The 24,151-nt window shown below is 34.1% G+C and overlaps 1 protein-coding gene across 7 annotated transcripts in view; it reads left to right on the top strand.

Moving 5' to 3' along the window:
* LOC129804492 (trafficking kinesin-binding protein milt) overlaps positions 1–23,830 on the top strand; it is a 65,120-nt gene extending 41,290 nt beyond the window's left edge. For 6 of the 7 annotated variants that reach the window (XM_055851830.1, XM_055851828.1, XM_055851825.1 and 3 more), the window contains 4 exons: positions 3,533–4,038; positions 8,580–9,644; positions 13,681–14,053; positions 21,611–23,830. In XM_055851830.1, the coding sequence (XP_055707805.1) occupies positions 3,533–4,038; positions 8,580–9,644; positions 13,681–14,053; positions 21,611–22,428 (2,762 nt within the window). In that variant the 3' untranslated portion in view covers positions 22,429–23,830. Of the gene's footprint in view, positions 1–3,136; positions 3,445–3,532; positions 4,039–8,579; positions 9,645–13,680; positions 14,054–21,610 lie in introns of those variants that run through there. The other variant, XM_055851832.1, reaches the window with a different exon arrangement.
* The last annotated feature ends 321 nt before the right edge of the window (positions 23,831–24,151 follow it).

Raw genomic sequence — 24,151 nt, 5'->3', positions numbered from 1 at the left:
ATTTGACTACTGCGTACAAAGTTGGCAGCCATAAAATCGCTCGAAAGCTGACCGAATCACAGTTGGCACTCATGGAAAAGCTCTCGAATTGCTTTTCAGACAGCTCAGAATGTTCAGAAAACAATTAATACGAACAGTATAATATCTTACTGATCGTATTAATCGACTAGAGTGTACTCTTTCTAACATAAGTGATTTTCCGTTTGGATTTTTTCATACTATACACCTCTCTTTCAATCTTTTCTTACATTTCATATAGATCTTATATGTTATACCACGGTTAGTTGTTTTTCTGATCATCCAAAAGAATCGAACTTCTCTAAAAGAATCTGTAGATCTTAGTCAATTAATTTAAAGTTCAAAAACGCGTCCTATGAGAAAAGGAGTTGCCTCAAGCTTACACTCTACGACGGACGAGGAATTAACCATAAACGTGACTACTGGGGACTGATTACATAGATCCTATTGATTTATTCGCGTCTATCGAAAACCGAATGATTCTAATTTATTCCTTCGCAATTGATGTCCGGATTACCGCAGAGAAGAATTTTAAGTTACTTTAGTTAGATCTTCAATGACGTGGAAAAATTAGCTCGACAGAGCTAGAAATACATTAAGCTGCACTTTTCTCGCTTCACCGGAAAGTCATGCAAAGTTTTTGCACGATGTTACGCACGGGAAGTTTTGGCATCACGTCTATTTTGATAAAATTTTTCTTCATTCTCTTTCCTGATTTGAATTCTGGGTAGAAAATCCTTTTCTTAGTTATTTACACTATATAAACAAATGATGTTTGTAATGATTTAATGTAAAGAGTTTAAATTCGGAGATTAGGGAGACTATTAAGGCCCGTGCTTAATATCGTCTACTCGCGTCTCCTTGATAGATACTTTTATCTCTTCACAATGATCATTTATTAATCTGCAGATCTCGTAATGCAATCTTGAAGATAGATCAGTTCTTGAGTTCGAGTCCCGCTGGTTGCAAATAACAAAAATCGAAAACAAAACAGCATGACTCAGTCTTAACGCTTCAAGGACGAGAGTGTCAAAAATTGGGTGTCAGAAAAAATAACTTTTCTGACTTATTAGGGCAAAACATAACTTTAGAAGACCGTTGGAAAAAAAATTTGAGACACCGGTGTCCTTATAACGTCCTTAATGTTTTAAGTACTTAATGCAGTAAGTACTTAATTAAGGCCTCTATTAAAATTCTTAATTAAGTAATTTGTATTAAGGTCATGAAAAGTATTTTCATTAAGCACTTTATTAAGTACTTATGACCTAGAACTTTTTTATGAGCAATATATAAAAGAGTTTAATTCCTAAGACTTTCTTTATTTCTAAAAAGAAAAAAACTTAAAATACTTTTACCTCCTTAACAAAATCAACATATTGCTCCCATCTTGTTAATTAGTTAATTAGTAATCTGGAACGAAAAAAAAATAGAATGATCTGTTAAAAACAGTATAAAATTCATAATATAGTAAAATGTAAACTCCCGCAACATGAATTTATGGAATTAAACGGAAAATTACTCCCGGATTATGAACTGCAAGTACTAGAGAGAAGATTTATCGAAATTTAATAATTTTGTGGGATATTTGTTGGCAATTTCCGTTCTAGAATCACGAGTTAATGGCACATAAAAGGAAGGGTTTACCAAAATTTTGTAATACTTTTGGGTAAAATTATATTCCCAGATTGCAAGTTGTTGGGACTAACGAGAGGGCTTAAGAGTTAAACTTAGGGGAAGGCTTTTAGGCTTTGCACACACTCTGGTTTTGAATATTTCATATTCCTCCCATAATTTTTTTGTAATGAATCTGACCTAATTTTTAACATTAAAGGATTAATCCCGCTAGAGGGCGTTGAGCCCAAAGAGCCCTAATCGTTGTTTTTTATATGGAACTGTTTGAAGCCAACTCACAAATTGATCAGAAACTCAGCTTACACTTCTCAGAATAAGACCGCATTTAGACAGATATATAGTATATTTATTCCTCTTTCCAAGGCTCAGACTCTTGTACACAAGGCTCACCTCAATTTTGACATATATCGTGTAACGGTCACGAGTGCAGAAAAATTCCCATACGCATTTGTATGTGAAAGTAAGAAATTGGCTTCAACTTTGAAGGTCACTCGCCGGGGACTAGGCCCTAATAATAAGATGTGTAGCAGAATCATATTCATTTAAATTTTTCGACGAGTAGAACTTAGTCATTAAAAAATGTTTCTCTTATAATATTCTCTTAAAATTATTTTTTACCGCAAATATTAGTATGCTTTTAAAAACATAAGTGGTAGTTTTTTGCATATAAATATTGAGAAAGTATTATAATGTAATTCGTGTAATTCATTCCCACTAGACTCTAATGGATTAACAAAGCTCAAGGTACAATTTTCGTGCGGTTAAATATCATAATGTACATTCATTCGTCTGTGGAAGTGATGTCATTTATCTCAAGAGTGTGTCTCGGTGATAATTCGCCCTCATAAAAATACACCAAAAAAAAAACAAGTTGATACAATCTTCCACATGCTTCTCACAAATTTAAACTGATAAGACATTTTTAGGTTCAGTGATTCTCTCACTTGCGAAATAATCTTACTTTTGAAAGTTAATTGCAAGTGAAAAGTCTCGGAATCTTGCCTATCTTTTTCTTTTTTTTTTTGCGCGAACTGAGAAAATTCCTCTAAGCCGGTTTTGATGCAGAAATTTGTGCCAAAAGCATTCTCCATCATGGAGTGACTCATTTTCCAATCTGAGATACATGAAATGGTGGTAAACTATACTGAATGTTTTCACAATCAATTTATGAGATTAGAATGAATTATTTATTTAGATATTTTTGAGAATCTTGTTGATTATTTATTGCTGATCTCTGTGGGTTGTTTTTTTAACGAAAGAGGAAATCTAGCAAAATTTGTGATAGTTTGATACAATATTTTGCCCTTTGAGTTCAGTTTATGCTATCGGAGTGTCTTAAAATAACTTCTTATGCTGTTGAATAGCTCCATAAATATTGTAGATTATTGCAAAAAGTATCGATGGTGTTATATAATTTTGCTTGTTCCATTTGCGGTGTCTGTCAATCCACAAGGGGTTGTTTAAAAAAGAAAAGGGGGTCATAAGGGAGGTATTTCACCAAAAAGAAATCCTTCCGTGGAGTTTGCGCACAAACAAGGATCCATAATTCTCTGTATTGCTGAAAAATATTGAGTTTACGTCATATTTTTTTGGGAGGATGAAGTATAGTGAAAGAAAACTGGAAATTTTGTGATTCTTGTGGCCAAAAAAAACATTGAAAAACCTCAAAATATCTCAGAAGAATGACAATTGTGACGATTTAACTTGTAGAAAAATTGCTAAAGATTAGTTGGGAGCAATTTTATTGTGTTTCTCATGCCAGACAGATATTGCCTTGAAAGGAAGAATAAAGAGGTTTATGCAATATGCCTGATAATCTTGTCAATTTGGAATTTTATCTAAATCTGACACTTTCCTATTTGCCTGGATTATCTATTTGCAGTTCTCTCGGGAAATCGTGTTAGCCAAATGAGCCGCACATACGATGATATAGAGGCAATCACGGGATTGTTGGAAGAGAAGCAGAAGGATCTGGAATTGACGGTGCATATTGGGAATCAATTGTTAGCCCAGAATAATCGTTTGGAGTCACGTGTGGCCGAATTGGAGACTGAAGTGAAGACGGCAAATGAGAATTTAGCCCAATTGTCGCATGAATTGCATCAGAAGAATGAACTCCTGGCCGTACTCACGAATGACTGTGATGAGAGTGGGAGTGAAAATGTCTCACCAAGTGCATCCAAGTCGATAAATCTGGATTTGCTACAGAAGAAAATTCATACGCTTGAGGAGGAAAATAAGCAATTGCGAATGGAGACGGCAGAGATTGCCAGGGAATTTGATGAGGCGGAAGAGCAGGAGAGGAAACTGGTGGCGGACATCACACATCAATTGACAAGCACAAATACCCAATTTGAGGGAGTAAACTTAGAATTGGAGCGATATAAGGTAAGAAAAAAATAAAATTTTCTTAATAATTCATCCGTAGCCCCCATTAAAATTACCATATACTTTTTCCGGAAGATAAATAAACTATTATTTATCTTTTGCAAGAAAATTTACGATGCATTTTTTTTGTAGAACATGTTATAGTTTGTAAATGCAAATTGAAAAATTTTATAGGCATTTTATTTTATTTTTAATTTAATTGGTTCGCAATTTACATTCTTACAGCTTTAAATAACTTTGTATCAAAATTATAAATTTACGATTTAGCGGTTAACAGGTTAATGATACATCATATATTATTGGCTTATCTGAAAATCTTATAAATTTATTAAAGATTATTGTAACTATCTTACAATTGAAGAAAACTTACAGAGAATATGAATCAAACTTTAAACACTCATTTAAAACTTTAAATCTTAAAGATTTATCTCAGAATCAAAAATTTGCTTTAATAAGACTATCAAGACATTAACCCTTTAACGACAAGACAGTTTTTGCGGACCGAAAATCAGCGATAAAAATAAAACTGATAAACAAAATCAATAAAAGGTCTTACATCGAACCTTAGAAAATCCATCAAAATCTGATTCGGTGTATTTTTGACCTCTATGGGCGATAGGGACAAAAATAGCCCAAAAATTTAAGTAATTTTTCTGGCAATACCAATGAATAATAATTTTCACTCTAATGAAAAATATTATGTTTGAGTATTATAGTTTCTTTCTCCAAAACGGTTCTGCTTAAAAAAATTTGGAACTATAAAAAATAATTAAAATTAATTTTCATTATGGGAATTTAAAAATTCGTCATTTTTTAGCTTAAAAATTTACTATATAGCAAATAGCTGGAGACTTGCAAAAAATATCCTAGATTCATTCAACCTTCTACTTTGCAATTACGTACAAACATAAGGAAAAAATAATTTTAGGTAGTCAGAAAAAATTATTTTCTTTATGGGACACCGGTGTTCCAATCGTCCTTAAAGGGTTAAATGTGACTATTTGTTTTATTTAATAGTAAAAAAAAATTAAACTCTTAAAAAAAAGTAGAACACGGTCTCAACTAATGACTAAATTTTTCCTATGTTTCTCGATAAATGTGATTTATCGCACCCATATTTAAAAAACAAGAGGAATTATCCCTGTTTTTAAAATATATTGCGTAGTCACATTTATTCAGAAAACATAGAAAAAGTTTAGTCATTATAAATCTTGGGACCGTGCAAAACATGGGAACTTTCCTCAATTTAAAATTACAAGACTTTGAGCAATCACCGAATTTTCCTATATATTTTTTGGATATGTATAGGTTTGTCATCGATTAAACTTTTTGGTAATTTATTCTCGAACTTATTCATTATCTATTCAAAAAAATAAAGCATCAATTCAAACTTTGTACACGGAAAACGGCGAAAATGAAAAGATGAGAACCACTGGAGAACCACCACAGGCAAAGCGACACAGGCTTTGTAAAGTGCTCGAACTTGTGACTTAGGTGCTAAGTGCTTTTTTGGGACAATTCATAAAGAAAAAGGTAGCGTTCATGAACGAATTCAAGGATTTCGCAAAATATTTCCAACTGGGAAATTTCTTATTAAGTTTACCGGTTGACTACTGATTTGAACAGGATTTATAAGTCACTCAAAACATGGCCCAAATTGATTTTCAGATAAAAATTACTTATGGGTTTATTACCGGGTCAGAACCGATTGAAACCGGTCTTGTCAGATATTCGAAGACTTTTCCAACGAGCCTAAATGTGATACCATTCCGTTGAGAAATACGCTTTCTGTAGCCTTTTTGACATTTTTACTTGAAAAATCGTTATTAGTAATTATTCAACGGTATTTTCGTATAAGGACAAAATGTCCGCCTGATATAAATCTAATGCCCAACGCACAATAACTTTTGTTTACCCGTCAAATCATTGCTCTACCTGCCGATTTTACTGGGAGATTTTTTGAATTGTAACGGTATATTCTAGTATATTCAGAGAAAACCTGTAGATTTTCGGCAGAATTTCTGCATAGGGAATCTGCATAGTCTCCATTGTCTCAACAAAAATATTGTTGATTTATCAAGAAACTGTAGAAGTTACAAAGAAAATGGTAAGCTCTGCTTAACAAGCATTACATATTAAACATTTTAGATAAATAAAAAAAATGCGAGCAACAATACTAATTTCTTAAAAACCGCCAATGCAATGATACAAAAACACGAAATTTAGGTCGACACTCTGCTTAAAGTTTTTACTTCACTATTCTCTACTTATAACACGGCGTCGCAGAATTCTTTATTTTAAATACTGTGATATCACCAAGAATCACTCTATTGAATTTTGCAAACTTTAGTGAAAAATGTTCAATTTTTTTTAGACACAGCTGTCTGGAAAGTCTGGAATGTAGAAAAAAAATCTACAGAAAATCGGCAAAATATCTACAGAACTTCGTCAGACTATGCACCAGGATTTGTCAGAAAATCTGCAAAAATATCTGACGAATTTTGTCCCAAGCCCAAATAAAATTCTTAAGAAAATCTACAGATTTCTCGGCAGATTTTCGGCAGAGGTGTAGATATTTTCTGCAGAAATCTTAAAGATATCTGACGAAATTATTTGACGGGTAGTAAACATGTTTTTGACATTTCAATGAGAGTGAGTGAGATCTAGATTTAGTCATCCCGTTCATTCTCATGGGAAATTTTGAAAACATGTTTACAAACAAAAGTTATTGTGCGCTGGTAATAGATCTCTAAAACATATCCAAAAATGAAAAAAAAATCGTTACTACTTACGTGTCGAAAAAAATCGAGCAATTCCAAAAATCATAGTTTTGGTGGGATTTGGGAGAAGTGGGAAAATGGGAACGGGAATATTTGTTTTTTGCATTTTTTTTACACTTGCTTTTCCCAGTTTGCCTTTGGAATCTTTGTATTCGGTAATTTTTGTTTTTTGGAAATCTTGTCTTTCATACATTTTGCACAATTATCGGAAATTTTGTCTGTCACGCATTTTGCACAAAACTTTTCAAAAATTTCCCTTTTCTCAGAAAATTTCCCTTTGCCCCAAAAGGACGAAACTGCAAACTTCAACACAGAAAATTTCCCCTTGCCCTAAAGGACGAAACTAAAAACTTCAAAAAAAAAACAGTTGTAATTTCATTATTTTATTTAATAAAATATACTTGTTTAACCCTTTTACGACGAGACACTTTTTACGGAATGTAAATCAACAATAAGAATTAAACTGAGAAACATAATCAATGATAAGTCTTACATCTAACCTTGGAAAGTCCAACAGAATGTGGTACAGTGTATTTTGTGCCTATATGAACGATAGGGACAAAAATAGCCCAAAAATTTAAGTAATTTTTCTGACAATACCAATGAATATTTTTCGTTTTAATGAAAAATATTACGTATGAGTATTGTAGTTTTTATTGCCAAAAAAGGTTTTGCTTGAAAAAAAATTGGAAGTATAAAAAATAAGTAAAATCAATTATGAATTTGAGAATTTAAAAATTCGCCATTTTTGAGCTTAAATATTTACTACATAGCAAATAGCTAGAGACTTGCAAAAAATATTCTAGATTCCTTGAACCTTCTACTTTACAATTATGTACAGACATAAGAAAAAAATAACTTTAGGTAGTCAGGAAAAATTATTTTCTTTAGGGGACACGGGTGTTTGTTCCAATCGTTCTTAAAGGGATAAAAGGAGTTTTTCAAAAAAAAAAATAATTACAATTCTCATACATACAGTCATTGAGAAAAAAACGGGGGTACGATTAACTTTTTTTCCTCATAACTTTGATATTTTTAGGTGTAAAAATATATCAATACTTTTTAATGTTAATTTTACACCTTTTTAAGGGTAAAATTAACATGAGAAAGGGTAACTTTAACCCCTATTACACCTAAACAGGGTAATATTTACACAGATTTTGGATCAATACTGCAGAAATTTCATGAAATTTCACGTTTTTTCGCCTATTGTAGATGGAGACTACAGTGAAATTTCATGAAATTTGCCATCTATAACTGCAGGGTAAAATACACATTTCCGGAATGTTATTTTAACTTTTTCGGATTTCACTCAGTGGTAGAGCCCCGCTATAGGCCATCGCTTAATATAGTCCACAATTTATCGACCGTTGATTTCAATACACTGATTTTAAGTTAGGTTATGTTTTTTAGTACATGACATGTTATGTTGTTATAATTATTTTAATATTAATTAATATATTAAAAAGGTTGGACCATTTTGCCCAATGTGCTTTAAAAATGTTTTTATTATTATTTATTTATTTATTTATTCTTTTTTTTTGTAATTTGCTACCCGAAATTTTTCTATTTTGAGGTTAGATCCAACATAACCTGACATATCAATCTAACCTTTTTGGTAAACAATAGCATTTTAAGGATATTTTACTTTAAAATTATGCTTCAATATGTTTCAAAAATGAATCTATAAGTTATATTTTCGATTCATTTGAAGGCAATGGCTAACAGAGAATATTTTTTATGTGCAATTTGGTAAATTAGGAGGAAAACCGACTGCAACATGAGCAAATAATGAATTTGACAGCGCGTCTCGCTGAAGCAGAAATGCGTTTGCATCAAATTACAACAGAGAATGAGGCTCAATCTTCACTTTTGTGCATCACACAAGAGAATCAGAACCTGCTGGCGGGAGAATTGGCTGAGTACAAGACACGCTACCAGGAAGTCGTTGCATTGCTGCATGAGACTCAGGAACAGCTGAAGAAGGTGCAGAAGCGTGGGCATCCAACTGTCAGGAGTTCCCTGATTCCGGGCATGGGAATCCCTCAGGTGGATTCGCTACAGTCAGAATTGATGGAGTCTTCTCTGTATTCGGACAACAGCCTGGATTCGGGGATTGCTTCTGAGAGGGGTGGAACGGCTGGTGGGACAACGCCTGTGTTCAAGAAGGTCTTTGAAACAGTCAAATGTGCCTCGAAGGGCAGCAGTAGTCAGGATTCCTCCAGTACAGTGTCCAATTTGGGAGCAATGTCAATGACATCACTTTCATCACAGCCACGAATGTCGTCATTTGCGAGTGTGTCGACAGTACCCAAAACCACGAGAGCATCTACAATGAATCCCATGTGCGTGGCCTATCCGACCTATGACAGTTCAATGGGAGCCAAGACACAATCCCGTGAGAGTCTCATTTCGGACTCCGATGACAGCTATCCGGCTCCTTCGGGAGCTGGAGTTCCGGGAGTTCCGGGAGCCAAAGACCTCGAGGCAGCTCTGAAGCGTCTGACGCCGTCGGAAGTGCTCGCGAGACGAGCAATGTTATCACATGCTCCAGCTGGAACGTACAGCTACGATGAGATGGGATCGGGTGTTCCGCTGGGTTACAGAACACCTGACAGCATCATGAGTACGGGATCTTCCGGCCTGTCACTGCACCATTCAACGTGGCGCCTGCCAGAGAAGCTGAAAATTATCAAGCCAATGGAGGGATCCCAGACACTGCATCACTGGTCGAGGCTGGCTACACCGACTCTCGGGGGCCTCTTGGAGGAAAGACCCGGCGTCAAAATCCGCGGCGGACGAGAACTCGATGAACTTGGTTTGCAGGTGAGTGGCATTATTGCATAAATTTCTTGTTTAATTGGCTTAATTGGATTCTGGGATTATCACAGTGGAGCATTCTTAGGGCTTCTTTGTCTAGACAGCTACAAAATCAGCTTAAACAGAAAAAGGGACCCATAAATAATTTCCAACCTCCCAATTGAATTTTAATTGTTTCCTTTTGCAGATTTTTATTGAATAATTTATTATGATTACTTCCTGTCTTTTTTAGTACAAAAGTATAGGGTAAGTGTGCCAAATTCCGACCAGCTTGCAATTTCGGCCATATTTTTTGTTCCTCTAATTTCCATGAATTTTTAGTTTTTGCATTCTCTTAAGATTGTACAATGCAAAAAAAAAATAACAAAAAATGTCTCTTCGACGAACAAGATGATCTGAAAAAGTCATTGAAAGAATTCTGGAAGGGCAAGGAACTATGAGAATGAAGGTGGCCGAAATAGGCCACCAATGCTATGTCTACATTTTTATTCATTTTAAAATGTATTAAGAATGATTTTAGAGAAAATAAAGATGATAAACTGTCTGCAAGGTTCCAAGCAGCACTCCTTATAAAAGAATAACAAAAATATTCAATTTTTATTAAAAATATTACATTTCAAACTTGAGACTTTGTCGCTTGCATGTAAGGGAAAGTGCTCTCCCTTCCAACGTTGATGCCTTCGAATAATGTGAATTTCTTTTGCTTTTCATAATAGTTTTACATTAAATTATCACGGAATTATCAAAAATTGATGATAAGCCAACTAATATTTAATAGAAATGTCTAAATTTCTTAGGAAAACTGAAAGAAAATTCACATTATTCGAAAGCATGAACGTTCGAAGGGAGAGTACTTTCCCCTAACTATGCCGAAATTTGGCACACTTACCCTAATTAGTTTTATATCCAACTTTTTGAAACATTAGAAATACAACTCATCACCGCTAGAGGCGCCAAGATCGCTCTAGTTTCTTATCATTTAAAAAAATATATTTTCAAAAAAAAAATTTAAAAATAGGGAGATTGTAAATGAATATTTTATTGTTCAAAATTTTGAGAGAGTGATAATTTTTTGAAAGAGGTTAATCTGTCTTGGCGTAATCAACCCCCAGAACCATTTTTTTACGTCTTGCAGAAAAAATAAAATTTATGGTTATTTTATAAAGATATAGGGGAAGTGCATCTAATTTGGGACAGCTTGTAATTTTGGACACTTTGAGGGTAAAATTGGACACTACGAATAAATTAATAAAAAAAAAAATAATGGAATTTTCTTCGAATATTAAATTAATAGTGTATTCCAGGTAAATATATATTTCTTTTAGGAGATATTAACACTAAATTCGTTCAATTTCAAATTTAATTCAAATAAGAATGGCTTAAATTAGAAACTTCAGTGAGAGCAATTTTTCACGAAAAATATAATAGCTTATTTAGCTGTGGGAAAGCGACAGTAAGGCAACTGTACCAAATTTCAGCCAGTTTGCAATTTCGGTCAGCTCGCAATTTCGGCCACTTTTTAGTTCCTCAAATTTTCATGTTTTTTTTTTTGCATACTCTAAAGATGATACAGTTCATAAAAAAAACAAAAAATATCGCTTCTACGAACGGGATGATGTGAAAAAGGTTTTAGAAGAATTCCGGAAGGGCAAGGAAGGTGGCCGAAATACAATCCGAAATATTACCCAAAACTATGTCTATATTTTTATTCATTTTAAAATATATTAAGAATAATTTTAATAAAACAGAGACGATAAATACTTTTCAAGGTTCCAAATAACACTTTTGAAAAGAAATAAACAACAAAAATTGTATTGATAATATTACTATTCAAACTCTGGACGTTGGTTTTTATCTTGTCTCAAATTACAGACACTACCCCTTTAGGTTTTCGTTAAATAAAGTAATTTCTCACAATACCCTAACCGGCCTAACCTTGGTTTTTGGACGTATTTCCATTGGCAAAAATTATACTTTCAGTGAAGTCAATGTCAAAGAATTTTTATTGAAATGTCCGTCGTCAATTAAATTGGCGCTGAGACACCTTTTCTCAATTTAGTGAAATGCAATCGATTTAAATTGTTATGGCCCTGGCACACTTTTTAAATCAGAAAAATTTCATGAAGTCGAAATTCGAACCCCTTTCCTTATCACATGCTTTACATATGTCTATCTCATTCTTTCGCACTCTTCTTCTTCTTTGAAGCATCACAACAAATTCAATATAGCTCAATTGAATTTGAAGTGCGAAAGAATGAGTCAGAGATATAGGAAACAGAGATGTGAATTTTGATTACGAAAATTTCCTATCAGATAATTGTCTCATTCTGACAAATGAAAATTTCATAAAGTCAAAATTCGTTTCTCTTTCTTAAAAGATTTGCTTAAGTCTATTCCACTCTTTCGGTCGCAAAATTGGACTGAATTAATTTTAATTTGGTGTGATGTTCAAAAGAAGAAGAATATTACGTAAGAGTAGAATTGTTATATGTAGAACTTTTGAGGAAGAAAGGAATATGAATTTCGATCACATGAAATTTTGCCGATCTAAAAGGTGTGCCGGAGCTATGAAAATGAAATTTAATGGCTCTGGCACATCTTTTAGATCTGAACAATTTCATGAAATCAAAATTCACATCCCTTTCTTGCTCACACCGCATATCTTTATCTCATTCTTTCGCCCTTTAAATTCGATTGAGCAAAATTGAATTTGTTGTGATGCCTAAAAAAAGAAGAGAAACGAGGTACAGGTGTGAAATTTCATTCTATTGAATTTCTCTAGACTGAAATTGTGTGCCAGCGCCATAAAATTTTATTACTGAAATATAACACACCACAGCTTTTAGATAAGGAAAATTTCATGAAATCAAAATTCACATCTCTTTATTTCTTACACGTTTTGTATATGCCTATCTCATTCTTTTGAACTTCAAATTCGTTTGAGCTAAATTAAATTTGTTGTGATGTTTAAAAGAAGAAGAAGAGTGCGAAAGAGAAAGATAGACATATGTAAAGCATGTGATAAAGAAAGGGGTTCGAATTTCGACTTTATGCAACTTTCCTGATCTAAAAGTTGTGCCGGAGCTATAAATTTAAAATTTTATGGTGCAGCACACCTTTTCAATTGAGTGAAATTCAATAGATTGCAATTTTACCTCTTACTCTTTTAAAGTGAAATCAGATATAGGTGTCTCTTTCTATCAAAATGAAATTATGGCGCTAGCACGCCTTTTCAAATAAATGGAATTCAATCGATTGAAATATTATCTCTTACTCTTTCAAACTGAAATAAGATATTTTTGTCTCTTTCAATCAAATGAAAATTGAAATTTCAGTTTCATTTTCAATTTCAATTTTGTTTTTCATTTGACAGAAAGAGACAACTATATATAATTTCAGTTTGAAAGAGTAAGAGGTAAAATTTCAATCGATTGAATTTCACTAAATTGAAAAGGTGTGCAAGTGCCATTAAATTCACAATTCTAAATTTAGAAATCAAAATATTAAATAAATTTTTTGGGCAATAGCCTTTGATCAATTGAAGAAACTTGAATAACTTTAAGTGCTTAGATGTAATCTTGTAATCCTTCAAAAGTAATTCCATTCCAAAAGCAAATTGCTTTCTCAAAAATTTCTATAATTTCCTGCCACTTGAACCATCAATGTGAAATATAAAGAAAATTGCAGGCGATAAATTTCATTTGCTAATTGAGTAAATACATAAATTGAATATCTTATGGTAATTGAGGAAGACATTATAATTTCCACGTTTTGAGGCTCTTTTAATTCGATATAAACCAATTTCTCGTCTATTTAAACCCAAATGGATTTCCCAATCGAAATTGACTGCAATTATTGTAAAAATAATTTTCTGTCTAGCGATATAAGCAGCTGATGAAAGTAGTGAATAAATTATAAAGAAAATTATGAGAATAGTGATAAAATTCAATTGAGCGAAAATAATTGCAAACTTCTCTGAAGTGATTCATGTCTTTGTGATTCTAACTAGCAATTGGTGGGTTCTTGCTATTTTCCCTATCAGACTTATTCGCTGTCGGACTTGGAGGAAGACGCTGAAGAACATCCCGGCAAGAGATTCCAAGCATCTGGTTGCATCTATACGTACACCAATAGCACAGTAATGCATCCGGACGATGGGACTACGCTGAGTTTCAGCATGCCCCAATCCCAGATGACATCTCAAGTGGCGTCTGAGTGCAATTCGCGACAATCGACGGCTCCACCGACGCCGCGTCACAGTCTCTCGCGTCGCAATTCGTGTTCGACGTTCTCAGTGAATTTGGGCTTGGCCTCGATGCTCAATGAACGCGGAATCAAGGCAGTGACCCCCAGTGCCCTCAACACACCCGCTGGCCCCAATTTCTCACCCACAGTTACTCCTTGCAACAGTCCAGGTGAGTGGAAAAACCTCAATAAAAACCCAGTGATAAGCTTTTTAGAACTTGTGAGAACTGTGATTTTTTTATTGCTAATTCGGTTTTTGAAAAATTTGAGTTTGTCTGCGGCACAACTTTTAAATCAGGAAAATTTTGTGCAATCAAAATTCATATCCTTTTCTTTCTCAAACGTTTTGCATAGGGTAAATTAAGCTAATTCTAAACCTGTTGTAAATGGAAATTTTTCGCTACTCCAAATGGAAACGTCATTGTTTTCATGATAAATAAAGTACTAAATTACTATATTTATATATTTTCAATAACACAGTTTCATTATTTAGCTAATTTTGCTCCAAATAAAGCGAAAATCCATTCATATTCACAAATTTTAATTTGTAATTTCTCAAAAAATTTAAAGTGTACCTTTTCACCATTGAATTTTTCATCGATTGACCATGTTTTCCAATGAAAAACACAATGAGGTGACTGTTGTTTATTCGTTTTGTTTAACATTTATGTCATATTTCTGGCTAATTTTACTTAAATTAAGTGTTAATCTTTATTTTTAACGGTACGAGAAGTTTTCAAATGAAATAATTACCTATTTCGTGAACAAAAAGGGGTTTCCTGTAGTGTCTGCAAATGCTTCAATAGGAAATCCCGAAAATATGATATTTTTGGAAAGATTTTCTTATTGTTTTAGATGGGAAATGAGAAAAGACCAAGAATAAGAACAAATCTTGCACTCAAGAGCCAGTTTTGGAAGCCTTTCGTCGCAGTTTTACTTACACTATTTGTCTCCAATTAGAAAATTTCCCTTGTCTCCATTTGGATTAATTTGTTTACAATAGAAGTATTTTACACTGGCATATTTTTGTTGTATTTAAGAAGTTTTCAAATTATATTTAAAGAATTTTCACTAAACAGTAACATTCTAGAAGAGTCAAGAAGCAATTGTAATTGTTTTCAAGAAAGAATTAAACTTAATGTGTTGATTTTTCTGTCAAAGTTAAAGCGTCTGGAAATGGTTTTGAATTAGGACATTTACCCTATACCTACCCCACTCTATCTCTTAAAATTGGATTGAACTAAATTAAAGTTGTGATGACATTTAAAGGAAGAAGAAGGGTGCGAAAGAGTAGAATAGACATATATACAAAACTTTTAAGAAAGAAAGGGATGTAAATTTCGATTTCATGAAATTTTCTTGTTCTAAAGCACTGTTCGGACTAAGGAAACCTGAATGCAGTAAGATTGTGTTAACAAAATTATCAAAATTTAAGGGATTTTTTTTTTTGAATATTATGCCTTCGCCACACGTTTTAGATTAGAAAAATTTCATAAAGTCAAAATTCACATCCCTTTCTTTTGATAAGGTTTATATATGTTTATCCTACTCTTTCGCACTCTCCTTCTTCTTCTTTTGAACATCACACCAAATTAAATTTCTGTCATATAATTTCGTCAGATATCTTTGAGATTTCTGCAGAAAAAATCTACACTTCTGCCGAAAATCTGCCGAGAAATCTGTAGATATTCCTACGAATTTTATTTGGGCTTGGGACAAAATTCGTTAGAAATTTTTGCAGATTTTCTGACGAATTCTATTGCATACTCTGATTTTGCCGATTTTCTGTAGATTTTTATCTACATTCCAGACTTTCCAGACAGCTGTGTCTGAAAAGATGGAATATTTTTCACTGAAGTTTGCAAAATTCAACAGAGTTGTTCTTGGTGATATCACAGTGTTTATATAAAATAAAGAATTCTGCGACGCCGTGTTATAAGTAGAGAACAGTGAAGTAAAAACTTTAAGCAGAGTGTCGACCTAAATTTCGTGTTTTTGTATCATTCGATTGGCTATTTTTAAGAAATTAGTATTTTTGCTCGTATCTTTTCTTAAAAACTATTTTAAAAAAATACTTTTTCATAAAATAGATATTGTATGATATAAAAACAGTTTTATTTTAGGTTGACGCCTTTTTAATGTAATAACTTCACTATTATGTACACGAAACGCAGTGTCGCATAATTAATTATATTATAATTCGTCGCAGGAGTCACTGAAAATGTTTGCGGAAGGTTTGGAAATAAATTATCCACGTTGTCACAACACCATTTTATTCGTTTGAAATTCGAGAAAAAAAGTGGAAAAAACCATATAAAACCCTATGGAAAGATAGTGGAAATTTCCATACGATTTTTCCAGCTTATCCCGCGGACGTTTCACGTGTGAGTTTCCATATAAATGTTCCGCGGAATTTAACGCTGGAATTCCAGTGGTTCGTACTTGAAATTTTATGGAGAGCTATGATTCCAATGGAATTACCGGCTCCAAATTCCATGGAAAACTCAATGGAATTTTAGCGTCAAATTCCGGCGAATTTTGCAATTTGGACGCAAGTTTTCCACTGGAATTTCCACGGAATTTTGCTATGGGGGTAGGACCGTCTAATAAGAAATGTCCGCGAGTTTCCATGGACTTTTTCGACGAATATTTCCACGTCTTTTCGGAGAAATCCCCTTTATTTCCAGGAAATTCTCCGCGGAGTTTTCCATACAACGGCCTTAAAGGCTTCCATGGTTTAATATTACGGAAGTCCACGACTTCCAATAGATTTTTTTTTTTACATTTTTCTTCAAAACAATTCCTAAACTTGATTAAAAATGGCGAGGAATTGTCATAGAAAATTTCTACAAAGAAAGACATCCACAAATAAATGGAGGAGGATCAGTACCAATTGCCAACTTGTAACTTGGAGAATTCATTTATCAGAAAACCCTCAGTTGTTCTACATTTCATTTGAAAATTTTGCTACCATGTCGTACATTTGAGTATGTCTAGCTCGCAAGAATTATACCGCTAGGGCGAACAACAAGTCCGGAATTTTAGCGTTTATTTCCATGGCGTCTTAGCCGGAAAAATATTGAAAAATGTACTTGGAATATTCAATGGAAATTTTGTTTCAATTTCCAGGGAATGTTCTCAAATTAGCAGAAAATTCCTCGGATTTATTTCGCGGATTTAAAAGCGAAAGAAAGATGATAACTCTGTGAAACTTTACGTAAGATATTAGTGGGTTTTCCATGGAGGCTCACGTGGAAAAATAGCAGAAAAATTCCGCGTATTTTTTCTTTTAAAGCAAGATTACATCGTGATAAGGCTCATTTTCCTTTAAAAATAGGAGAATAAAAAAATCTAATTTCAAGAGTGCCCCACTTCCCCCCAGTAGTTTGCGGATTTTTAACCTTTATGAGCTTAAATGGAGATAATTGTCCAAGTCGCAGTATTACAATAGCTGTTATTTTGAAAGAATTACAATCTCGGCACGTGTGATAGAGAATGACATGAATTTGGGGTGAAATTGCCTTTTCTCTCAAAACTGATTTTTTTTCTGGTGAACTTTCACGAAAATCAGAAATTAATTAAATGAAGACAAGTCACGCTAGCCATTTTTTTACTCGGCTAAGTGCATTTTCCAAAAAAAAACTTGTAACATTTAGGGGAAAATTGGGCAGTTTATGCAGCGAAACACTTCTTCATGACCATTGTTAACAAATCTTTAAATCCTGTCCTGTTGTTTCATCCTAATGACTTGATAAAGTAATTCTTGCGTGTACTAACCCTATCTTCCCCTCTACGCATAATTTTTTTAAATATTTGGTAAAGTCAGCTCTTATTATAATTTATTGAGGTTTTGTGCTGCAAAATAAATATTCATAGCTATTTTAATTGAAATAATTTTCATGGGATTATTAGCAAAACAAGCATTTTATGGCAATTTTTTCATTATTTTTCTTTTTTATACATTAAGAAAAGAAATATTTTAATTGAGATAATTCTAAAGTAGATCGATATAAATCTCAGAAATAACTATATGTGAGCTTATTGTTTAACACTAATTGGATGTCTGACTTTTGCTCTATATTTTATGCTAAAATCGCGGTTTTTTTTTTTTGGAGAGAAAGTCAATATGAGGTGTAAAGTAGAGTTGAAGAATTTTAATTGAAGTATACTTTGATATACAGTGAAGATACCATCATCGGTTGGATCAGCACCTGGGCTATCTGCATTTGTTACGAACGATTACGCAGAGATGCGTTGTTTGAAAGAAATACAGACACAAAGTTCATGTCATGAAAATTTAGCAGTTATTTAATCAAATTCATGACCAATGATCTTTACGAAGAAGAAACCTTCAGTGGCATACAGAAAAATTTTCTAGAAGAGTAATTTAAGAACATCGATAAAATAGCTAGAGCCACGTATCGGCATTCTTGCGTCTATGATACATCCTTAGTTTAGTATTCACTGAATACTAAACCTGGGTGTCTCCTGGGTAACGAAACCTTTGTCCTCAGGCTTGCACCCTGTTTCACAGTATTCTGATTGCAAAAAAAGTGACATCCGGCTTGGCAAACATACCACGACGACAATGTACTTTAAAATGGCTACGTGGAATATAAAAGAAAGCCATGCAAATTAAGAAGAAGCAACCTCAGGGTAGACCCTTGGCAAGGTGATAGAAACGAATTCAGGATCTTGACTTGAGTTGTATTGGATCGACTCCGAATACCTTTCTGAAGTAACTGGTATTGGACGGAAAAACTTAGACCATTCTTGATTTTTGCTGTTTTATTTTTCTACAACGTTTCGAGGATTGTTGTCCTCTGAAACGTTGTACTGTGATCAAGAGCTTTGAGAGAGATCACAATTCAATTCAAACGACTGACACAGAATTCTGAATTGAATGGTGATCTCCAAGCTCTTGATAAGTAATCCAACCCAAGTGCAGTGTACGTGATTTTTCCCGAGAATTCGATTCCTGATAGAGGACAACAATCCTCGAAACGTCCGTCGTAGAAGTATAAAAGTAGAAGTATACATCCCATCGGATCAAAATTCTCTCAAAACCTTTCTGAAGTGGTGGAGGATCGACAGGCATGGGCTTCTAACCTGGGTGTCCTAAACTCGTGACCCCAATTGGAACAAGTAGTTGAAAATGGTTGCTCTGAGTTTCAGTAGCTCACAGTACACTACTCCCAACTGGTCCAACCTAATACTAAGCATAAGCTTGTGCTTAGAACTTTAAATATTCGGTTTTGACGTCAATATTGAGGCATGACCAGACTTACTCCATTGTTTCCTACCCTTTGGGTTATCGAAGTGTATCCACTTTTAATCTCCAGTATCAATCCGATGCGTAAATCCCACAGGATTAAACGCCAACCGACGTATCTCAGTTTCAGTTCGAGTAGTACCCAATTTCCCTGCATTAGGTGAGATTTTTAACAAACTCACCTACTATAATCCTACCAAAATCTCATGTCCTCCGATCGACCCCAAACTTTGCAAAATGTGTTTCACCATTTCAAGCTAAATTTTGGGTTTTTGGTTTTGTCTCGATGAGCACTTTCAGATGGAAGTTCAAAAAGTCACCACAAGTGGCGCTGCCATACCGTCAAAATTCAAACTTATTTTTCTCAAAAACGGCATTGTGCAAGTTAATCAAATTTTAGAGTATTGTATTCTAGTCTAGGACGTTTCTAAAAAGTGACGTGGGTTCGCTGTGGTTTCTATAGAACCAGAGATATGAGGGGTCAAAGTTCACGAAATTCAAAAAATCATATCTCCGGTTCTGTTGGACCGAATTTTATGAGTGAGGGCTCAAACGAAAGATCTTACGAAATGCTACAACTTTCTAAAACATTTGAACTTCGTGAGATCAACACCTGGGGCGCCACAGTCGAAAAACCAATTTCAATATCACATAACCTCAATTTTCTCGACTTTCGCTGAACCGATTTTGATGATTACTGCGACATAATTGTAGAGGACATTTGTGTCTACATTTCGTCCATACATCATTTTTCGATCAGATAATGGGATCTGTCCGATTTTGTCGTTTAAGTGTGAAAAAATTGATTTTTCCAATAATAACGCTTTGAAACCACTCAGATGCCAATTTGACCACTTCTTCTCGACCAAGACACATAAAATAGGATTTTAAATGGAAAGTCTCACAAAATACAACAATTCTTTGATATAGTTGAAGTTCATCAAAGGAACACTTGAGGCGCTCTGGTCGAAGAAACGAGTTCAGAAACAAACAACCTCGATTATCTCGGCTTCTGATTAATCGATGAGATCATGTTCCACGGCAAAATTATAAAGAACATTCTGGTCTACATTTCACCCATATATCACTTTTCTGTCACTCCATCCAAATCTTTGATATTTTGGTTTAAATACAAAAGTTGTATAATTTCACGAATTTGATTCAAGATAACTTAATGGCGTCCCCCAACCTCAGCTCTAAATCGAAATTGCATGCATTCCGAGTTAGGTCACATTAAGAATCTCACCTACATTTAGCCGGTTAGGATTATCTGTCCCTTTTAATTACTCTTAATTATTTTAAACGTTTGAATACTGTTGATCCTGTTGATTGATCAACTCTCAATGATTTTGCAAGTTTTTCTTCAAATAGTGTTTCCAATTCTTCGTATTTAAGTTTCTTTAGGACACTAAAGTGTTTTTTATCTTTGACATCAAAATCCTTATTTTTGAAGCATTTAAAACAATATCTGTTGTATGTTTCTTCAAACAGAGAAACGTCGCCGTAAATCTTGGTAGAATTTTATGAGCAGCAGCATAGAAAATCGTCAACTTCAAATGACTCTCCCGAAAAGTTGTCATTCTGAGATACAGTAGACTCTCGCAAATTCGGCTCTTTTAAGATCGGGCTCCTTTTTAATTCAGGCAGCGGGGTGACATTTGAAAAAAGTTTGTTGTCATTTTTCAAGTTTGATTATGATTATCAAATGAATCAAATATGCTCAAATTTGGCATGGTTTGTCTTAGTTTTGATGTGTTTTTGCATTATTGAGGGATTTTCATGCAATTTACGTTATAATGACTGTGTAAACTCAAGTTTGTCGCCCGAATTTCTGTCTAATTCGGCTGACATTTCGGCCCCATATGCCCGAATTTGAGAGAGTCTACTGTAGCATAGTATGGAATGGAAGCGTCGATATATTTACCATTGATAACTTAAGAAATGTACAAACCCAGCATTGGCCTCTCAAATGACATAAACTCAAAATGTAACCGATTTACATAAAGTTGGTTGCATGTTTTGGCCATTTTGAATTAGTTTTTCATATGAGGAAACAAACTTTTGATTCCTCAAAAATGATTAAATTTTGGAAAACAATAAGTTTTTATATGAAATAAAATTAATTATTTTTTTAAAGTTTATAAATAAGATCCACGGATTACAGGGAACTCATCTGCAAAAAGAAAAATTTGAAAAAGTAACTTTTTCTATAATTTTTTGCACCTGGTTTCCCGATCATATATGAGGCAACAAACTTTTGACACCTTTTGTATATCTATAACACAGGAAAAAAGTCCAAAGTCGGCACTTCATTCTCATTTCAAAGATGCCCCACTTCCCCATAGCCTTTGTTGACCGATTAATAATAAAAAAAAAATTACAATAACCGATCTGTGGTAATTTCCGCGAAGGATAATTTCAAATCGCACAATATTCTTCTCTGTGTCTCTTGCAGAAGGCTCTCCGACGCGGTCTCTGTCGCCTGATCCGTCCTTTTCGGGTTTCCTGTCATCAGGTGCTGATATCTTGCGTCGCAAACTCATCGGTCACGATCCTCAGCCCGTTGAACGTCCATCGCGCATGAGTGTTCACAACAAAATCAGCCTGTCACGTCTGGAACGTCGAGCTCTGCGCTCCATTAAGTTATTGGAGAAGGTTGAGGGTTTGGGTCTGGACAATGTTGTGGGCGGTGGGAATCAGACACAAATGAGGGGAATAAGTCCATTGGCAGTCCATGGAACAGCTACATCACTTTACCATTCACGATCCCGCAATGCCAGTCCGATGGCTCAGTTGACGAGTCTGAAGAATCTGCCAGCTACTAGTGGTGGTAGTCAGCAGGGAGCTGTACTCAGCAATGATGCCATCAAGGCGATTCTGATGAAGAGTGGTGGCGGTAGTGGAGCTAGTAGCAGTGCTGGAGCATCGAGTTCAAGTATTGAAGATACCATGGGAGATCGATCGGATGTTTCTGATGGATCTGAGACAATGGGAGTGCCGGCAAAACCGGGAACGGGTGCTGTTGAGTTGCGTGTAAAGCAGATGCAGCGTCAGAAGTCACGAAGGAGTTTGATGAGTGGAGCTAGTGGGGGCCAGAGGCCAGATTTGGGAACGGTGGGAAATAATGGGGGACGCATGAGGAGAGATTTGGGAAGGGTTGCCAAGGAACCTGACAAGGAGGAACAGCAAAAACAAACGAGTGCTTCCTCCTCTCAGGGCTTTGTGGGTACAATCAGTTCGTTGCTGTTTGGACGAAAGGGTGGCCTGCTCTAGGGGACCCGGGAAGATGGTGCTCGACCCAGGTAAGACAGTCACATGAGGCTGTGTTCTCTACAAAAATCCCTTTTATTTACCTTTAAAAAAAACTAGCTCCCTTACTTCCTTTTCGCCCCAAAAGTTTCTTTACAATTTTTTTTAGTAGTAGTTGCTTCGTAAAATGGTCAAAGGAAAGAGCGAGAGAGATTTAAAGTACAGAATCTGTGTCAGGATTTCTCAGGACTATTTTGTAGGATTTTTTTTTTGTCTTTTTTACGTAGAATTTACATTCCACATTTTTCTTTCTCTTCTTTCACCTTTAATCTTTTTTTTTAAGTATTAGTAGATTGAATTAGGACTTTTTTTTTTAATTTGATATTACTTTTTTTTGTTGGAGAAGAGAAAAGTGGTGGCAAAGACCATTTTATGATCGACTTTACGCTTGATATTCCGAGTATGCTAATATTTAGCTTCTTGAGTTTCTTTTTGTTTTGGGTCATCGAATAGCATTAAAAAAAAGAAAAGTCAATAGTGCTGATAAAGAAAAACTCTCATAAAAGTGCTTTTTTTTCCTTAGAATTTGAACTGATTTTTTTTGTAATGAGAGAAACAGATAAAAATCTTATTTATTTTGCAAAAAAAATGAATGTGAAATATTTCTTGTTAATTTTTATGTCAGGAAGAACCTCTGAAAATAAGGTTTGAAAATGTATTTAAAATGCGTTGGAAAAAAAGGGAAATGAAGAAGAAAAAACGAAGTGAATTACAGAAAAAAAATATTTAAAACAAAGAAAAAAACAAAGCCTAGAACGTAAGACAAAAAAAAAGTTGTTAGAAAGTTTAGAGTTTCTTCATTAAATCTTTATCTCGAGAGAAGTCAAAAGAGAAAGAAGACGAAGAGAGAAAAAAAACAAACAAGTCGCTAAAATACTAATCACAATATTTAGAGAAAATTTTTATTTCTCCAAATATAAATTGTATTTTTTTTTTTGTTTTTTAAATGGTTTTTTGCCTCGTGAAAGAGAAGAATTGTGATTGAAGAGAACTCTTAATTTAAAGCAATTTTATTTATGACTTAGTATTTGAAGATTTCTTTTTTTTTTAGTTTTGACTTTCCACTCCAGCAAAATGTATGATGTAAATAAGAAGAAAAAAACTGAATTTCAGAAGGATATTCAACAGGGAAAAATATATTTTGTTTTTCCCTGGTGAATGAAAGAGATGTAAAGAGAAATGGTATTTATTTGAAGGTGTTTTACCTTTTTAATTTATATATTTTTGTATGATGCTGGAAAGGTGGAAAAGTAATAGAGAAAAAGAGAGTTCTGGAGTTATTTTGTGAAAGAAAGATAGTAGACATTGTATGAAATATATCGTTATTTTGAAATAATAAATGATAGCTTAAGAAATCACAGTGAAATATTAAGGATTTTCAATTTTCACAAAGAGATTTTGCGCTAACGTCAGTGAAAAGTTTGACTAGAACAACTGATCAGCAACTGATAAAAATAGGAGAAGATGACTAAGTAAGTAGGATAAAATAGCGAAAGGTTGTGAGAAAAGCAAGATTGAAACGTACTGGACAGACCTACGGCTTAAGCATGGAGGCGTCTTAACGTAATTATAATCAATATTAATGATTAGACAAAACATTCTGATCAATTTTCAACTAAACCGTCCCTGTTTTCAAAATTTCCTATGAGAGTGAGCGAGATGACTAGATCCAGATCTCATTCACTTT

This window comes from Phlebotomus papatasi, chromosome 2 (assembly GCF_024763615.1).
Source record: "Phlebotomus papatasi isolate M1 chromosome 2, Ppap_2.1, whole genome shotgun sequence".
NCBI lineage: Eukaryota > Metazoa > Arthropoda > Insecta > Diptera > Psychodidae > Phlebotomus > Phlebotomus papatasi.
This window is presented reverse-complemented; position numbering and strand designations above follow the sequence as displayed.